The sequence below is a fragment of the Saccopteryx bilineata genome, chromosome 6, assembly GCF_036850765.1.
Source record: "Saccopteryx bilineata isolate mSacBil1 chromosome 6, mSacBil1_pri_phased_curated, whole genome shotgun sequence".
Lineage (NCBI taxonomy): Eukaryota > Metazoa > Chordata > Mammalia > Chiroptera > Emballonuridae > Saccopteryx > Saccopteryx bilineata.
In genome coordinates this window covers 605,935-624,144 of record NC_089495.1, presented here as the reverse complement: position 1 = coordinate 624,144, position 18,210 = coordinate 605,935, and the positions used below count along the sequence as shown (strand labels likewise).

At 62.1% G+C, this 18,210-nt stretch overlaps 1 protein-coding gene across 2 annotated transcripts in view; it reads right to left on the bottom strand.

The window, feature by feature from the left end:
• Positions 1–18,210, bottom strand: part of DLGAP2 (DLG associated protein 2) — a 464,829-nt gene that overhangs the window by 57,863 nt on the left and 388,756 nt on the right. For both annotated transcript variants that reach the window (XM_066237265.1, XM_066237266.1), the window contains one exon: positions 6,238–6,385. In XM_066237265.1, coding sequence (XP_066093362.1) covers positions 6,238–6,385 — 148 coding nt within the window. The remainder of the gene's footprint in view (positions 1–6,237; positions 6,386–18,210) is intronic.

The window sequence follows — 18,210 nt, the reverse complement described above, 5'->3', positions numbered from 1 at the left end:
CTCACCCCGTCAGTCAGCCTGCCTGTCCTCGTTGTCATGGGGACAACCCTCACCCCGTCAGTCAGCCCCGCCTGTCCTCGTTGTCATGGGGACAACCCTCACCCTGTCAGTCAGCCCGCCTGTCCTCGTCGTCGTGGGGAGACCCTCACCCCGTCAGTCAGTTCATCCTGTCCTCGTCGTCATGGGGACAACCCTCACCCTGTCAGTGAGCCCACCTGTCCTGTCGTGGGGAGACCCTCACCCCGTCAGTCAGTTCATCCTGTCCTCGTCGTCATGGGGACAACCCTCACCCTGTCAGTGAGCCCACCTGTCCTCGTCGTCGTGGGGAGACCCTCACCCCGTCAGTCAGCCCGCCTGTCCTCGTCGTCATGGGGAGACCCTCACCCCGTCAGCCTGCCTGTCCTCATCATCATGGGGAGACCCTCATCCCGTCAGTCACCCTGCCTGTCCTTATCGTCATGGGGAGACCCTCACCCTGTCAGCCCGCCTGTCCTCGTCATCATGGGGAGACCCTCATCCCGTCAGTCACCCTGCCTGTCCTCGTCATCATGGGGAGACCCTCACCCTGTCAGTCAGCCCGCCTGTCCTCGTCGTCATGGGGAGACCCTCACCCCGTCAGTCAGTTCATCTTGTCCTCGTCGTCGTGGGGAGACCCTCACCCCGTCAGTCAGCCCGCCTGTCCTCGTCGTCATGGAGAGATCCTCACCCTGTCAGTCAGCCCGCCTGTCCTCGTTGTCATGGGGAGACCCTCACCCCGTCAGTCAGTTCATCCTGTCCTCGTCGTCGTGGGGAGACCCTCACCCCGTCAGTCAGCCTGCCTGTCCTCGTTGTCGTGGGGAGACCCTCACCCCGTCAGTCAGCCCGCCTGTCCTCGTCGTCATGGGGAGACCCTCATCCTGTCAGTCACCCTGCCTGTCCTCATCGTCATGGGGAGACCCTCACCCCGTCAGTCAGTTCATCCTGTCCTCGTCGTCATGGGGACGACCCTCACCCTGTCAGTCAGTTCATCCTGTCCTGGGGAGACCCTCACCCCGTCAGTCAGCCCGCCTGTCCTCGTCGTCATGGGGAGACCCTCATCCTGTCAGTCACCCTGCCTGTCCTCATCGTCATGGGGAGACCCTCACCCCGTCAGTCAGTTCATCCTGTCCTCGTCGTCATGGGGACGACCCTCACCCTGTCAGTCAGTTCATCCTGTCCTCGTCGTCATAGGGAGACCCTCATCCTGTCAGTCAGCCCGCCTGTCCTTGTTGTCGTGGGGAGACCCTCACCCCGTCAGTCAGCCCGCCTGTCCTCATCGTCATGGGGACAACCCTCACCCCGTCAGTCAGCCCGCCTGTCCTCGTCGTCATGCGGAGACCCTCACCCCGTCAGTCAGCCCGCCTGTCCTCGTCATCGTGGGGAGACCCTCACCCCGTCAGTCAGTTCATCCTGTCCTCGTCGTCATGGGGACGACCCTCACCCTGTCAGTCAGTTCATCCTGTCCTCGTCGTCATAGGGAGACCCTCACCCTGTCAGTCAGCCCGCCTGTCCTCGTCGTCATGGGGACAACCCTCACCCCGTCAGTCAGCCTGCCTGTCCTCGTCATGGGGACAACCCTCACCCCGTCAGTCAGCCCGCCTGTCCTCGTCGTCATGCGGAGACCCTCACCCCGTCAATCAAAGATGACGGGGGGGGCTCTGTGCTGTCTGTGGGGGGCTGTGGGGCCCATGGTGGGCCTCGGGGGTCCCAGCAGAAGACTAGAGCCAGCGCGACAGGGAGGGTGCGGAGACGCGGGGCCCTGGTGCGTGTTGTGGGAGTGTCGGGTGGTGGTGACGCGACAGGGACAGAGTGACAGCAATCCCCCTGCAGGGTGGACACCCAGAAGGGTGACACAGCAGGTGCCCGTACGCCCTGTCCACAGCGGCATTGTGCACTGTGGTCAAAGGTGGGCGAGATGGGGTGTCCATCAGCAGGTGACAGATGGACAAAAGGGGTCTATCCACACCATGAAATGTCACTCAGCCCCAGAAAGGAAGGACATTCTGTGCCCTGGGGGAGCCCTGAGGACATTCCAGTCATGAGCTAAACCGGCGGAGAAGGTGGAGCCCGTGGGCCATCTGCTCATCTCCGTGGGGGATGCAGAGACAGATCTGCACGCTGACCCCCAGCTGGAGTCGGATGGGAGTGGCTGTGAGACCGCTCCTTCACCACGGCACCAGGCCCAGCACAGCCCGGAGCAGCTCAGGGACAGACAGAGAGACCTCCCAGCACAGCCCAGAGGAGCTCAGGGACAGACGGACAGACATCCCAGCACAGCCCAGAGGAGCTCAGGGACAGACAGACAGACCTCCCAGCACAGCCCAGAGGAGCTCAGGGACAGACAGACAGACCTCCCAGCACAGCCCGGAGGAGCTCAGGGACAGACAGACAGACCCTCCCTGCACAGCCTGGAGGAGCTCAGGGACAGAAGGACAGACCTCCCAGCACAGCCCAGAGGAGCTCAAGGACAGACAGACAGACCTCCCAGCACAGCCCAGAGGAGCTCAGGGACAGACAGATCTCCCAGCACAGCCCGGAGGAGCTCAGGGACAGACGGACAGACCTCCCAGCACAGCCCAGAGGAGCTCAGGGACAGAAGGACAGACATCCCAGCACAGCCCAGAGGAGCTCAGGGACAGACAGACAGACCTCCCAGCACAGCCCAGAGGAGCTCAGGGACAGACAGATCTCCCAGCACAGCCCGGAGGAGCTCAGGGACAGACGGACAGACCTCCCAGCACAGCCCGGAGGAGCTCAGGGACAGACAGACAGACCTCCCAGCACAGCCCGGAGGAGCTCAGGGACAGACGGACAGACCTCCCAGCACAGCCCGGAGGAGCTCAGGGACAGACAGACAGACATCCCAGCACAGCCCAGAGGAGCTCAGGGACAGATAGGCCTCTCAGCACAGCCCAGAGGAGCTCAGGGACAGACAGACAGACCTCCCAGCACAGCCCGGAGCAGCTCAGGGACTGATGGACAGACCTCCCAGCACAGCCTGGAGGAGCTCAGGGACTGACGGACAGACCTCCCAGCACAGCCCAGAGGAGCTCAGGGACAGACAGACAGACCTCCCAGCACAGCCTGGAGGAGCTCAGGGATTGACGGACAGACCTCCCAGCACAGCCCGGAGGAGCTCAGGGACAGACGGACAGACCTCCCAGCACAGCCCAGAGGAGCTCAGGGACAGAAGGACAGACATCCCAGCACAGCCCAGAGGAGCTCAGGGACAGACAGACAGACCTCCCAGCATAGCCCAGAGGAGCTCAGGGACAGACAGATCTCCCAGCACAGCCCGGAGGAGCTCAGGGACAGACGGACAGACCTCCCAGCACAGCCCGGAGGAGCTCAGGGACAGACAGACAGACCTCCCAGCACAGCCCGGAGGAGCTCAGGGACAGACGGACAGACCTCCCAGCACAGCCCGGAGGAGCTCAGGGACAGACAGACAGACATCCCAGCACAGCCCAGAGGAGCTCAGGGACAGACAGACCTCTCAGCACAGCCCAGAGGAGCTCAGGGACAGACAGACAGACCTCCCAGCACAGCCCGGAGCAGCTCAGGGACTGATGGACAGACCTCCCAGCACAGCCCGGAGGAGCTCAGGGACAGACGGACAGACCTCCCAGCACAGCCCAGAGGAGCTCAGGGACAGACAGACAGACCTCCCAGCACAGCCTGGAGGAGCTCAGGGATTGACGGACAGACCTCCCAGCACAGCCTGGAGGAGCTCAGGGACTGACGGACAGACCTCCCAGCACAGCCTGGAGGAGCTCAGGGACAGACAGACAGACCTCCCAGCACAGCCCGGAGCAGCTCAGGGATTGACGGACAGACCTCCCAGCACAGCCTGGAGGAGCTCAGGGATTGACGGACAGACCTCCCAGCACAGCCTGGAGGAGCTCAGGGATTGACGGACAGACCTCCCAGCACAGCCCGGAGGAGCTCAGGGACAGACGGACAGACCTCCCAGCACACGGCCCCAGGCTGGGCCCTGCCAGCCAGACCACTGCCGCTTGCCTGCTTATCAGAGGAGGTCTACTGCTCCGAGCACCCAGGGAGGTGGGGGACGTGGGTGCGGTTGTACGTGAGACCCCCATCAGCTGCCTCTGTCTGTAGCCACGCAGAGCGCTGGACTGTGAGGACAGGGGAGGGGACAGCGCAATGCACAGGAGAGAGGCTCCAGGGTTCGTCATTCTGAGAACAGTGGTGTTTGGGTGCCGCTCAGAGAGCTGAGTGCTCTGAGGAAGGGACCACTGGACAGGACACCTCGAGCCTGGACTCTCGGCAGCCACCCTGGGGGCAGCCCTGAGCAGTGTGCAGAGGGAGCTGCAGACTCAGTGTGTTCCCACAGCCCCGCTGGTCCGCGTCCCACAGTGAGGGCGAAGGGCAGGACTCGGGGGCAGAGGAAGGGGACCCGGCAGTCTCTGACTGGGAGGGGAGCGCCCAGTGGCTACTCCGCACCGGCCTGAGACCCTCGGGCTGCGGCACCATCTCCACAGGCAGGTCAGTGAGTGGGCAACGGGTTTAACAGAAAACTTAGAAATGCTGTTCGTTTGTCCTACAGCGAACGGCGACCACTCTGCCCGAGTTCTCCCCCACGGGCACCTCCTCTCCGTCAGTCACGCCTGGGGGCCTGCTCAGCACACTGTCCTTCACACAGGACCAGTGCGCGTGAGCCGGACAGCGTGGCTCTCCGGGTGACACCAGACCACGGCACACTGTCAGCTCTTCTAACGGGACCTTCCGAGGCTCAGTGGGGGACAGGAACAGAGGCATGTGGTCAGAGCCTGGACACCCTAACGCTGTCCCCTGGCCCGTTCTGTTGGGAAACCCTCTGGGAAAACGAAGGCTGTCTGAGCGAACCAGCAAGGGAGGTTGAGGAGTCAGCCAACCCGTCCTTCCTCCCTCAGAAGCGGTCAGCGTAAGGACCGCAGCCCTGTCCTGAGAGGGACACAGGAAACAACGCCAACACAATGTTAAAGACGGCGAAGCCCCGTCACAAAGGAGCAACCAGATCTCAGCAGCTGCTCGTGGGGGTGACTGCACACCCGCTCCCAGCCGCCCCACACCCGGAGCCTGTCTCCCAGGCCGGGGGCCGACCGGGACGGCATGGCCGCAGGTACAGGACCTGGCCGCAGGGACAGGACCCGGGGATGCAGGGACAGGACCCGGGGATGCAGGGACAGGACCCGGCTGCAGGGACAGGACCCGGGGACGCGGGGACAGGACCCGGGGATGCAGGGACAGGACACGGCCGCAGGGACAGGACCCGGCCGCAGGGACAGGACCCGGGGACGCGGGGACAGGACCTGGGGGCAGGGACAGAACCCGGGGACAGGACCCGGGGGCAGGGACAGGACCCGGGGGCAGGGACAGGACCTGGCCGCAGGGACGACACGGCCGCAGAGACAGGACCCGGGGGCAGGGACAGGACCCGGCCGCGGGGACAGGACCCGGGGACAGGACCCGGGGGCAGGGACAGGACCCGGGGGCAGGGACAGGATCTGGGGGCAGGGACAGGACCCGGGGACGCGGGGACAGGACCCGGGGACAGGGACAGGACCCGGCCGCAGGGACAGGACCCGGGGACCCGGGGACAGGACCCGGGGGCAGGGACAGGACCCGGGGACGCAGGGACAGGACCCGGGGACGCGGGGACAGGACCCGGGGGCAGGGACAGGACCCGGGGGCAGGGACAGGACCTGGGGACGCGGGGACAGGACCCGGGGGCAGGGACAGGACCCGGGGGGGCAGGGACAGGACCCGGGGACGCGGGGACAGGACCCGGCCGCAGGGACAGGACCCGGGGACAGGACCCGGGGGCAGGGACAGGACCCGGGGGCAGGGACAGGATCTGGGGGCAGGGACAGGACCCGGGGACGCGGGGACAGGACCCGGGGACAGGACCCGGGGACAGGGACAGGACCCGGCCGCAAGGACAGGACCCGGGGACCCGGGGACAGGACCCGGGGGCAGGGACAGGACCCGGGGACACAGGGACAGGACCCGGGGACGCGGGGACAGGACCCGGGGGCAGGGACAGGACCCGGCCGCAGGGACAGGACCTGGGGACGCGGGGACAGGACCTGGGGGCAGGGACAGGACCCGGGGGGGCAGGGACAGGACCCGGGGACGCGGGGACAGGACCCGGCCGCAGGGACAGGACCCGGGGACGTGGGGACAGGACCCGGGGCGCGGGGAGGGTGGGAGGCCCACCTGGCTCACACAGCTGGCTTGGCTCAGCGTGCTGACGGCTCTCATGTAGCTCTGGTTGCGGGAGCGGAACTTCGGGGAGCTGTAGTTGGGAGAGGGGTCCAGGCTGTGGCCGGTGGGCCCGTCACTGGCCGCCTGCAGGTAGCTCTGGCTGCAGGGAAGGAAACAAGAGAGGAAGGGTGTTCATTGAACATCACTGGAGGGACAGGGTGCCCAGAGGCTGCTGGGACATTCCCTCCCACCCGTGTCTGCTGACGGACACCTGCCTCACTTACATGTTCCCAAGGTTCATGTTACAAATGGGAGTTTTTAAGAAAGTGCTGAAAATGTCAGAGCTGGACGTGGGGCCTTCTGCTCTGAACCTCACGCTGGGGCCCCAAGCTCTCCGCTGCTGGGTCCTGGAGGCAGAGAGCCTGGTCCTCTGACCGCAGGCTCATTACGCCCAACAGCACTGACGGTGTTCCAGTGGGTCAGCATTTCCTAACACAGTGACCGAGAAGGCCGATTCCTGAAACATCACAGGCCTGGAGACGGGACGCAGATGCTGAGACTGGTCAGGGCTGCCCGCCCCCACCACTCTGGGGGACCCCGGGGTCCTCCAGGACCTCTAATTCCCTTTAAACCCCAAAATGGCCATTCCTGTGTCAGCAAGCCCCCTATCAGGGATAGAAGTGTCTTCGTGTACAACTTGGTGGGAGCTCAGAACTCTGAAGGAAACCACAGGAAGTTTTCTAGAGCAACACAAACACAAGGTGCTTGTTTCCCCCCTTTCCCATGAGGCACGTGTGTGAAGAGGGCTGGATCCCGGAGGGGAAGCCACAGGCCTGGGGAAGAGAACAGTGCTTCCCAGGGGTGGGGGCGGGGGCACGCCCTCCCCTCTGCAGCCTGGTCCAGGGGCTCACGGACCTTTCCTGTGGCTCCAGCTCCCTGGAAAAAGACCCACACACCACGCCTCACCCACCTCTGCACACAGCTGTTTACAGCCTAGTAAATAAATAACTTGAAAATCCAGACAAAAGCCAATACCCACTCTGCCCCTGTCACCTTAGAGAAGTGGTGGGGTTTCTATACCCACCGGACGGAGAACCGTAGGCACTTCTCACACTCAAGGTGTCATTGCAAACACAGGGCACCTTTCCACGTCCACACACGGGACCGATCGAACAGCAGGCGTCCGGAGGGGCTGTTCTTCCCTGCTCTACACGGGCCCTGGGACGTTCTAGGCAGTGTCGGGGCGGAGGTGTGCATACACGGGTATGCACGTGTGTGCTCTCCTCCTGCAACACGGGATCACGCCCATTTCACATAAACAAATGTACGTGAGCTGGAGATGAGGGTCCTGGTCTCAGTGTTCAGGCCGCAAGTGTCCTCTGAGCTGCCAGGTGAGAAGGCCTGCTCGTCCCCGGTCACGAGCTTCCGCGGCAAACCCTGTCAACACCTGACTGCTGGGCTCCCCACATCCCTTCTGAGTCCTCTCTGAGGTCCGGCAGGGCCGCACTGTTGCCTTGCCAACCTCCCTGAGGCAGCCATGTCCACAGAGAAGCTGCGGGTGGTGACAGGTCCTCCCGGGAACGTGCCCAGCTGCGGGCCCCGTCCGAGTGCTGCCCCTGCCAGCACAGCCCCTCGGCTCAGTGCCGCCTGCTCTGCACGCCCTTTGCCGGGAGCCGGCACCAGGCAGCACTCGACGGCTTGGCACCCAGAGCCACAAGCGACCCTGCGAGACGCCGCCGGCTCGGGCCTCGGCCTCGGCGAGCTGGAGCTAGAGAGCGGGCACCCTTTACAAGAACGCGGTCTCGGGGCACGTGGTCGGCATGCAGATGCCCCGGTCGCGCGAGGGCCGTGGCCACCGACATGCCCGTGCCGGCCGCCCTCGGTGTGGCAGCGAGGTCTCGGCACTCGGGCGTGTCTACGTGGACACCACCCCGAGCTGGGGGTCAGGTGGAGGACCTGGACCCGGGACCGAGTACAGGACTCGCTGGGGACAGACACCTCGGACCTTCCCGCCGTCTCCCCAAGACGTGAGGCGGAGTGAACCGGCAGTGGCCATCACGCGGTGCCATCGGGGACATCAGAGGCTCTGGGACACACGGTGCAGGTGAACTTGAAACAAAAAACAAGCCTGTAGTAAGTCGAGGCGAGAAAGTAGTAGTTTACGGTGACAATCCTGAACAACTGACTGAATCTGTTGAAGAAGAGGGTGCCAGGGTGGTTTGAGAAAGACTGGGTTTTTTTGGAGGATAATGAGTCAATGCAGACATTTATTTTTAGAAAGTGATGACAAGAGGCTGCTAAGAGGTGGGTGGGCCCTGGGAGCCCCTCGCTGTGCTCTCCTTGGTCAGGACGGTCTGCGCCCCCTCAGGCCGGGGGTCTCCACGCAGACTTTAGAACCTTCCCTCCCGTTCCCGCGAGGCCGAGGCTGTAGGGAAGCCTCCTCATCTGGGGAGACGGCGTGTCCTCGCAGGGTGGGACTGCACCCGAGGGCCCCGCCGTTCCTCCTGCAGCTTCTGCAACACCGTCCGGGCGCAGGGGTCCGTGGGCATCTCCTGACGCTGCCGGCCCGGCCTCGGTGGCTGCCACAGGCCACGTCACGTTTGGGGCCCCGTGGGCTTTCCACGCCAACAGCCTGCAGTCTGAGAACAGACCAGACTCGCCCCCTCTACCCGGAAGCCCCTGGCTTGCTCCTCAGGCTCGAGTTCCACGGTGAGGGCGGACGCCTGCACCTCCTCGGACACAGGGAGCCTCGCTACTATGTAAACCTCTTTGTCCGCCGGGTGAAATTCCCTTTATTCTAGTTTGCTGAGAGTTCTTTTTTTTAGACCACAAATGGTTGCAAAACCCACTTCTGTATTTTTCAGGGAATTGGTCCAGTTCACACAAGGTGACTAAGAGGTTTGCCAACGTCGTTCTCCTTGCCAGAGAGCCAGCGCTTGGCCGTGGCCTCTCCCTCTGTGGGATGTCACACTGATTTCTGCCCTTTCCGTGTCTGTCCTTCTTGTAACCTGGATTCTACTCGCTTTCTCCTTGTCAGTTGCCTGTTTCTTGGAGCGTTTGCTCTCTGCTGAGTTTCCCGGTCTATTTGCTAATAAAAACCATCTTTTCCTTTAAGACCTTGAACCTTATAGTGGTGGTTCTTGTTACAGAAAAGGCCTTCGAGCAGCTGCTTCAAAGACTTTTCTGGTCAACCCAAACATCTGGGTCCTCTCAGGTTTTGTTTTATCTTCATTTTCTTATTTGTAAGGTTCATCTTGTAAATTTTGCAGGGTTTTCTCTTTTTCTTTGGTGTCACGGACGCTGTCCGTAGTGACTCTGGGCCCAGCATCTTCCTCTGAAGAGCCTGGCGTTGGTTCTGGTGGGCGCCCCGAGACTGCGGCGTCTGCTGCGACAGGGCTGGTCTGGGGGCTCCGAGGGGTCTGGGGTTTCGTACTCACAGAGTTCTGGGTGTCTCGCTGCTTCCGAGAGACCAGAGCTTGACAGGCTTCCAGCTCCACTTCCGTCCCCTCGGGGACACCAGCTCTCACACGGGTTTGGGGGTTCTCGTCTAGTCCTCCTTCTTGGCCACAGGGGAACTCCTCCCCTGCGCTGACCCGACACCTGCTTCTGCCCTGGCCGCCTGAAGCCCACCCGGTGACGTCCGAGTTTGTGACTGCAGCTCTGTCTCCATCCTCACTGCTGCAGACCAGACGAAGAGGCAAAGGGCTCAAGGGAACTGCCCACACGGGGGTTCCCTGGACGGCGGGCCTTCCAGTTTCTGAGAGCCCCCAGCTCCCTGCCCCCGAGGGGCTTGCTGTCCAGGCCTTCCCCACACGCACGGACACACGAGAGCACTGCGGTCATCAAAAACAGTCGACCCAGAGCCCTGTACGTCCCAGCCCAGAGCAGACGTGTACACACGCCTGTCTCCACGTGCAGTGTTTCTCACAGACGTGTACACATGCCTGTCTCCACGTGCAGTGTTTCTCACAGACGTGTACACACGCCTGTCTCCACGTGCAGTGTTTCTCACAGACGTGTACACACGCCTGTCTCCACGTGCAGTGTTTCTCACAGACGTGTACACACGCCTGTCTCCACGTGCAGTGTTTCTCACAGACGTGTACACACGCCTGTCTCCACGTGCAGTGTTTCTCACAGACGTGTACACACGCCTGTCTCCACGTGCAGTGTTTCTCACAGATGTGTACACACGCCTGTCTCCACGTGCAGTGTTTCTCACAGACATGTACACACGCCTGTCTCCACGTGCAGTGTTTCTCACAGACGTGTGACAGGTCCCGGGCTCACAGCTGTCTCTCTGGGGGACTGTTCTCCACGGCTCATGTCACGGCGCTCCTGTGGCAGACACGGGTCCTCTGTTTGGCTTCCCAGCACCTCGAGCCGTCCCTGCTGCTGCTGTTGAGGGGACTCCCCACTGTGCCCGTCTCAGGCCTCAATGGGAGGCAGGTCCCGCTGCAGAGGACCTGGAGTTCAGGTGGGGCGGACGAGCGGAGGTCCGGAGGTCCTCCAGCGAGGCGCGTTCCCGCAGAGCTGAGCGGTGGCCGCGGAGGAGGGTCCGGACTGGCGACGGCAGCACCTGCGTCGGGTTTGGGTGACGCTGTGGCTGCTGTGCAGATGCCACATCCCCCGTGCCCGCGGTGCCGCACACGGGCCTCTGCCGAGGGCCCTCTCACCGTCCTGGCTCCGGAAGCCTGTGCCGCACACGGGCCTCTGCCGAGGGCCCTCTCGCCGTCCTGGCTCCGGAAGCCTGTGCCGCACACGGGCCTCTGCCGAGGGCCCTCTCGCCGTCCTCGCTCCGGAAGCCTGTGCCGCACACGGGCCTCTGCCGAGGCCCCTCTCGCCGTCCTGGCTCCGGAAGCCTGTGCCGCACACGGGCCTCTGCCGAGGGCCCTCTCGCCGTCCTGGCTCCGGAAGCCTGTGCCGCACACGGGCCTCTGCCGAGGGCCCTCTCGCCGTCCTGGCTCCGGAAGCCTGTGCCGCACACGGGCCTCTGCCGAGGGCCCTCTCGCCGTCCTGGCTCTGGCAGTCTATGCCGACGCATCCTCTGCGGTGCCGTCTCCCGCCTGGTTCTCTCCGGCTGGGGACTCGCAGGGACAACCCAGGGCCCGCTCCCGGTTTCTCGTCTGCTCACCAACAGAGGCCACCTGGGTTTACGGAAGACCTGGCGGCTCTCCTGTGACCCTGCCGGGACCCTGCGTGTGACAGAGCTGCTTCCCGCACACCAGGCGCTCAGTGGGACAGGTGAAGCCACATCCCAGATCCACAGTGAACGGTGTCCCCTCAGACTCCCCTGGCTCGCTGACAGCTCCCTGGGTTTGTCTAGACTGGAAACACTCGACCCCAAGACCCCAAGACCCCTTCAGCCCACACCACAGAAGTCGCCTTCCCCCCCGCACGGGGCCTGGTGTGCTGCGTGCCCCAGCAGAGGGGGCGCCCATGGACCCCAGGTCAGCTCTCCTGAGGTTTACTTTTTTTTTTTTTGCATTTTTCTGAAGCTGGAAACAGGGAGAGACAGTCAGACAGACTCCCGCATGCGCCCAACCGGGATCCACCTGGCATGCCCACCAGGGGCGATGCTCTGCCCCTCTGGGGCGTCGCTCTGCCGCGACCAGAGCCATTCTAGTGCCTGGGGCAGAGGCCAAGGAGCCATCCCCAGCGCCCGGGCCATCTTTGCTCCAATGGAGCCTCAGCTGCGGGAGGGGAAGAGAGAGACAGAGAGGAAGGAGAGGGGGCGGGGTGGAGAAGCAGATGGGCACTTCTCCTGTGTGCCCTGGCCGGGAATCGAACCTGGGTCCCCCGCACGCCAGGCTGACGCTCTACCGCTGAGCCAACCGGCCAGGGCTCCCCAGACCTTCTGTCCAGCACAGGGAGTCCCTCACCTCACGGCGGCTACTGGACGCTCGCGACAGCAGCTGAGGTGCCGAGACCTCGTCCTCGCCCCGCAGGACCTGCGTGAGGGACACGCGTTCTAACAGAATCCAGTTTCTGAGGGATGCATTTGAAGGGAACGGATGTCATTCTAAAAGGCTCCTTCTTCTGCCGGCCGGGTGGCCTCACTGTTCATGCAGGCAGGAGCAGGGACCGGCCCCACTCTGAGGGAGGTGGCAAGACCGTGATCAGAAGGGACGGCGAGTATTGAGGGAAAGCTCCTTTTTTATCTTCCGTGTGATGGATGTCACACGTCAACCTCAACAGATACAACAACATAAGATGGATGGCCAAAATCTGCTCTTGCTACAAACAACGCGTCTGCAAGCTGACGGAGTCGAAGGCAATGAATATAAATGAGAAAAGACAAATTTAAGAACGATAAAGTTTACACAAACGCCTGTGTATTTATGTGCATAGCACAAGGCAGTGTCGACCACGCGGACAGTTTATGTTATGAGAGAGGAGAGGAGGCACAGCCCCCGTGGACTCAGACGCGGAGCTCGCAGGGGGACACGCGTCCCCACGAGCCGGCACACGCCTGGTCACAGCAGAATGACTGTCCGCGGCTCCGCAGCACGGGACAGTGGTGTGTCCGCACTGCCGAGCGTCAGCCGCACAGGCGACCACTTGGGTGAGCTGTGCACACACGGTGCTGAGGAGAGAAGCCGGCCACAGGGCCACAGGGTGTGACGGGCTCATGTGCAACGCCGGGGCGGGCAGATCCCGGAGCTGGGGGCCGAGGCGCTGCCGGGGCTGGCGCTGGTGGGCCTCGGGCTGTTTCCCGTGTGAAGAAAAGTTGTGACACTGGTCACCGTATGGGCTGCAGAGCTGTGAGGTCGCTCAAAGCCGAGTCACGTGCCAGGTGGGTGAACGGCATGGTGCCCACGTTGCACCCAGTGACGCCGTCGGGAGCCAGAGAGGAAGGCGGGCCATGCGGCTCCACACCCTCTGCAGACTCTGGTGGAGCGCCCGTTCCCACGCGGGTCTGGGAGGAATGCCCACAGGGGACTGAGGCCGCTGCTGCTCCGGCTCACGGCCCCGGGCACCCCGGGCTCAGGGAGAAGGAGCAGCCACGACACGGCTTCCACGCACCTTCCTCGTCTTCACCTGCTTCGTGCTGGCCGTGGTCCCGGGCAGGTGCGAGAATGAACTTCACGTCACCGGATGAGAAAGCCCTGAGTGGGCGGAGCCGAGCGCCGGGGTCCAGGCCGGGAGGCGGCCGTGTACACGCACACGCACACGTGTGTCTGCCTGCAGTGACTGCTTTCTGCATGGGCTCTGAGGTGTGCAGTGACTTACGGCATGGTCCAGCACCGGAGCCGACAGCCAATCCCGGGACCACTGGCTCCGTGGCCAGAACTGCGGAGTATTTGTCACCAGAGGGTCTTGGGCTCCGTCTCCCGTCCCACACGGAGAACACAGAGTCAGCCGGCGTCATGGGGTGCAGGGAGCGATGGCCAGTGACGTGAGCAGGGCACGGAGTCTCCACTCGCTAACTGAGACCTCTCACCCTGCAGAGGCGTCTCGGGCAAACCGGGCCGGGCCGAATATCGACAGCGAATGCAGAATGCCCAGGCTGGTCCCGCAGAGCCTCAGGCCTGTGCATTCGGGACGAACGCTTTGCTTGCTGTCGTCCACTCTCCCTGTGGACACCCCCACCCCGGGGAACACGGAACTCGCCCTGCTTCTCCAGGCCGTACACCTCGGCCTCTGCGGGGAGCTGTGGCTCACCGTGCACACGAGTGGTGACAGAACACAGACCAAGACTCCCCGAGACTGTTCCCCCCCTAAAGGGAGAGGCTGGACGTCCAGAAGGGCAGAGGGTCTGAGGTCCGAGTGTCGGGTGTGTCCGTCCCTGCAGTGCGAAGCTGAAGTCGTGACGATTCCTGACGCACGCCTTCAAACACAGGAGCTGGCGAGGCTCGCGCTGTGAGAGCACTCTGTCTATCACTGCTGAGGCTGGGGGTGCAGTGTGTGTATCGGGATTCCATCACAATGCGTGCAGACTGGTCAGACACCAGCCTGCTGCTGGCAGCCACAGGTCAGCGCTGGGCACGGTGACTGCCCGTGCTGGATGCGGTCACAGAGCCGCTGCCCTCGTGCCTAAGACCCTCCCATGATTACTTATGTTGCTGCCATCTGTGTCTGAGAGATTTTTATAAATCAAGTAAGTAAGTGGCTTTTCTCTTATAAAATTTTCTGACAGTTGTCAGCATACATTTAAAGGCTAGTGTCAGGACAACAGGATAGAGATTCACAAAATGACGAAACCAGACCACCACACACAAGGATAAACTCAACGTGGGTGAAAGACTTAAATTTAAGACTCAAAACCATAAAACGCCTTTGAAGAAAACATAGGCAGTAAAAGCTCTGACATTTCTTGTAGCAATATGTTTCCTGATGTATCTCCTCGGGCAAAAAGAAAAATAAACAAATGATAAATGAGACTATATCACACTAAAAAGCTTTTGCATAGCAAAGGAAACCATCAACAAAACTAAAAGACAACCCACTGAATGAAAGAAGATATTTGCGAATGACACATCTGATAAAGCTTAATATTTAAAATATATAAAGAACTCATACAACTTAACAACAAATAAACAATCCAACTTAAAAAATGGGCACTTGACCAGGCAGTGGTGCAGCAGATAGAGCATCATCCTGGGACACTGAGGACCCAGGTTTGAAACCCCATGGTCGCTGGCTTGAGTGTGGGATCATAAACATGGCCCCATGGTCGCTGGCTTGAGTGTGGGATCATAGACATGGCCCCAAGGTTGCTGGCTTGAGTGTGGGATCATAGACATGGCCCCAGGGTTGCTGGCTTGAGCGTGGGATCATAGACATGGCCCCAGGGTTGCGGGCTTGAGTGTGGGATCATAAACATGGCCCCATGGTCGCTGGCTTGAGTGTGGGATCATAAACATGGCCCCAGGGTTGCTGGCTTGAGCTTGAGGTCCCTGGCTTGGATGGAGCCCCCAGTCAAGGTTCATGAGAAAGTAATCAGTGAACAACTAAGGTGCCACAACTATGAGTTAAGTGGATGCTTCTCATCTCTCTCCATTCCTGTCTGTCCCCCTCTCTTAAAAAAAAAAAAAAGAAAGGAACAAAGGACCTGAATAGACACTTTCCTAAAGACGATATAGACCGTCAATAGACATATGAAAAGATGCTCAATGTCACTAATCAGAGAAATGCAAATTAAAATCACAGTGAGATATCATTTCACACCTGTTGGAATGGCTCTCAGTAATAAATCCACAAACAACAGGTGCTGGCGGGGGTGTGGAGAAAGGGTACCCCCGTGTGTTGTTTGTGGGAATGCAGACTGGTGCAGCCACTGTGGAGATCAGTATGGAGTTTCCTCAAAAACTTAAAAAGGAACTTGACTTTCGACCCAGCAATTCCACTTCTGGGAATATATCCAAAGAAATCCCAAATACTAATTCAAAAGAACATATGTACCCTTAAGTTCATCGCAGCATTGTTTACAATCGCTAAGACCTGGAAACGGCCCCCGTGTCCGTCAGAGGACGAGCGGATAAAAGAGCTGTGCACTCACACAGCGGAGCAGCACTGGGCTGTAAAGAAGCAGGGAACCTTACCATTTGTGACAGCAGGGATGGATCTGGAGACCATTATGCCGAGTAAAATAAGTCAAGTCAGAGAAAGACAAGGACCATATGATCTCACTTATGTGTGGAAGCTAATGAACAAAATAAATAACAAAACTGAAACAGACTCGTAGACACAGAGAACAGACTGGTGGTTGCCAGGGGCAGGGGGGCTGGGGAAGTGGATGAAAAATGGATGATAAATGAGCAGTTACAAAGTAGCCACAGGGATGTGACGTCCAGCACAGGGAGCAGAGTCAGCAACACGTACTGACTGTGTGTGGTGTAAGGTGGGGGCAGAAACGTCAGGGAAGACCATGTGAAATGGCTGTCTAACCACCACACTGCACACTTAAAGATAATACAGGCCCTGGCCAGTTTGCTCAGTGGATAGAGCATCAGCCTGGCATGGTTTTGTTTCTGGTCAGGGCACACAGGAGAAGCGTTCATCGCCCCCCTCCAGACCCCCTGCCCCATCTCTCTTTCTCTCTTCCCCTCCCAAAGTCTTGGCTCTAATGGTTCTAGCAAAGCTGGTCCCGGGCACTGAGGATGGCTCCATGGCCTCAGCCTCAGGCACTAAAATAGCTCGATTGCCGAGCAACGAAGCAGTGCCCCAGATGGGCAGAGCATCGCCCCCTAGTGGGCTTGCCGGGTGGATCCAGGTCGGGGTACAAGTGAGAGTCTGTCTCTGCCCCCCTCCTCTCACTTAATAAAAAATAAAGAAAAGAAAATACAAAATAATTTTGAATATAAACTAATTAAAATTAAAAAGCAGTTAAACATAAAAATATAGAAAATACTGCTGTGAAAAGTGGATCATTTTAGACAAATTAAGACCACATATATTTATAATAGGAATAAAAGAGGGACATTTTAAGAAAACAACAACAGAAAGAAGGGCGACCACCTAGAAAGAGGTGGGAACAGCCTCACGTCAGGAACGTGATGTCGCTGGTGACACACCCAGTGTCCACTAAGCCCTTTCACTACCTGATGAGCAATCAGCTGGAGAGGGAGAGACATCACGAGGCAGAGCTCAGGAAATAGAAAGATCACCACTGAAGGCAACGACTAGAAAACAACAGACACAGAGCCGACTCCGCAGGCGGCCCCTGCACGCTCCCGGGGGCACCCGGCCCCTGCACGCTCCCGGGGGCACGCGGCCCCTGCATGCTCCCGGTGGCACGTGGGCCCCTGCACGCTCCCGGGGGCACCCGGCCCCTGCACGCTCCCGGGGGCACGCGGGTCCCTGCACGCTCCCGGTGGCACGCGGGCCCCTGCACGCTCCCGGTGGCACCCGGCCCCTGCACGCTCCCGGGGGCACGCGGCCCCTGCACGCTCCCGGTGGCACCCGGCCCCTGCACGCTCCCGGTGGCACCCGGGTCCCTGCACGCTCCCGGGGGCACGTGGGTCCCTGCACGCTCCCGGGGGCACGTGGGCCCCTGCACGCTCCCGGTGGCATGTGGATCCCAGCACGCTCCCGGTGGCACCCAGGTCCCTGCACGCTCCCGGTGGCACCCGGCCCCTGCACGCTCCCGGTGGCACCCGGGTCCCTGCACGCTCCCGGTGGCACCCGGGTCCCTGCACGCTCCCGGGGGCACCCGGGTCCCTGCACGCTCCCGGGGGCACCCGGGCCCCTGCACGCTCCCGGTGGCACGCGGGTCCCTGCACGCTCCCGGTGGCACCCGGGTCCCTGCACGCTCCCGGGGGCACGCGGCCCCTGCACGCTCCCGGTGGCACCCGGCCCCTGCACGCTCCCGGGGGCACGCGGCCCCTGCACGCTCCCGATGGCACGTGGGCCCCTGCACGCTCCCGGGGGCACCCGGCCCCTGCACGCTCCCGGGGGCACGCGGGTCCCTGCACGCTCCCGGTGGCACGCGGGCCCCTGCACGCTCCCGGGGACACCCGGCCCCTGCACGCTCCCGGTGGCACCCGGGTCCCTGCACGCTCCCGGTGGCACCCGGCCCCTGCACGCTCCCGGGGGCACGCGGCCCCTGCACGCTCCCGGTGGCACGTGGGCCCCTGCACGCTCCCGGGGGCACCCGGGCCCCTGCACGCTCCCGGTGGCACCCGGCCCCTGCACGCTCCCGGGGGCACGCGGGTCCCTGCACGCTCCCGGTGGCACCCGGCCCCTACACGCTCCCGGTGGCACGCGGGTCCCTGCACGCTCCCGGTGGCACCCGGGTCCCTGCACGCTCCCGGGGGCACCCGGCCCCTGCACGCTCCCGGGGGCACGCGGGTCCCTGCACGCTCCCGGTGGCACGCGGGCCCCTGCACGCTCCCGGTGGCACCCGGCCCCTGCACGCTCCCGGGGGCACGCGGGTCCCTGCACGCTCCCGGTGGCACCCGGCCCCTGCATGCTCCCGGTGGCACCCGGGTCCCTGCACGCTCCCGGTGGCACGTGGGTCCCTGCACGCTCCCGGGGGCACCC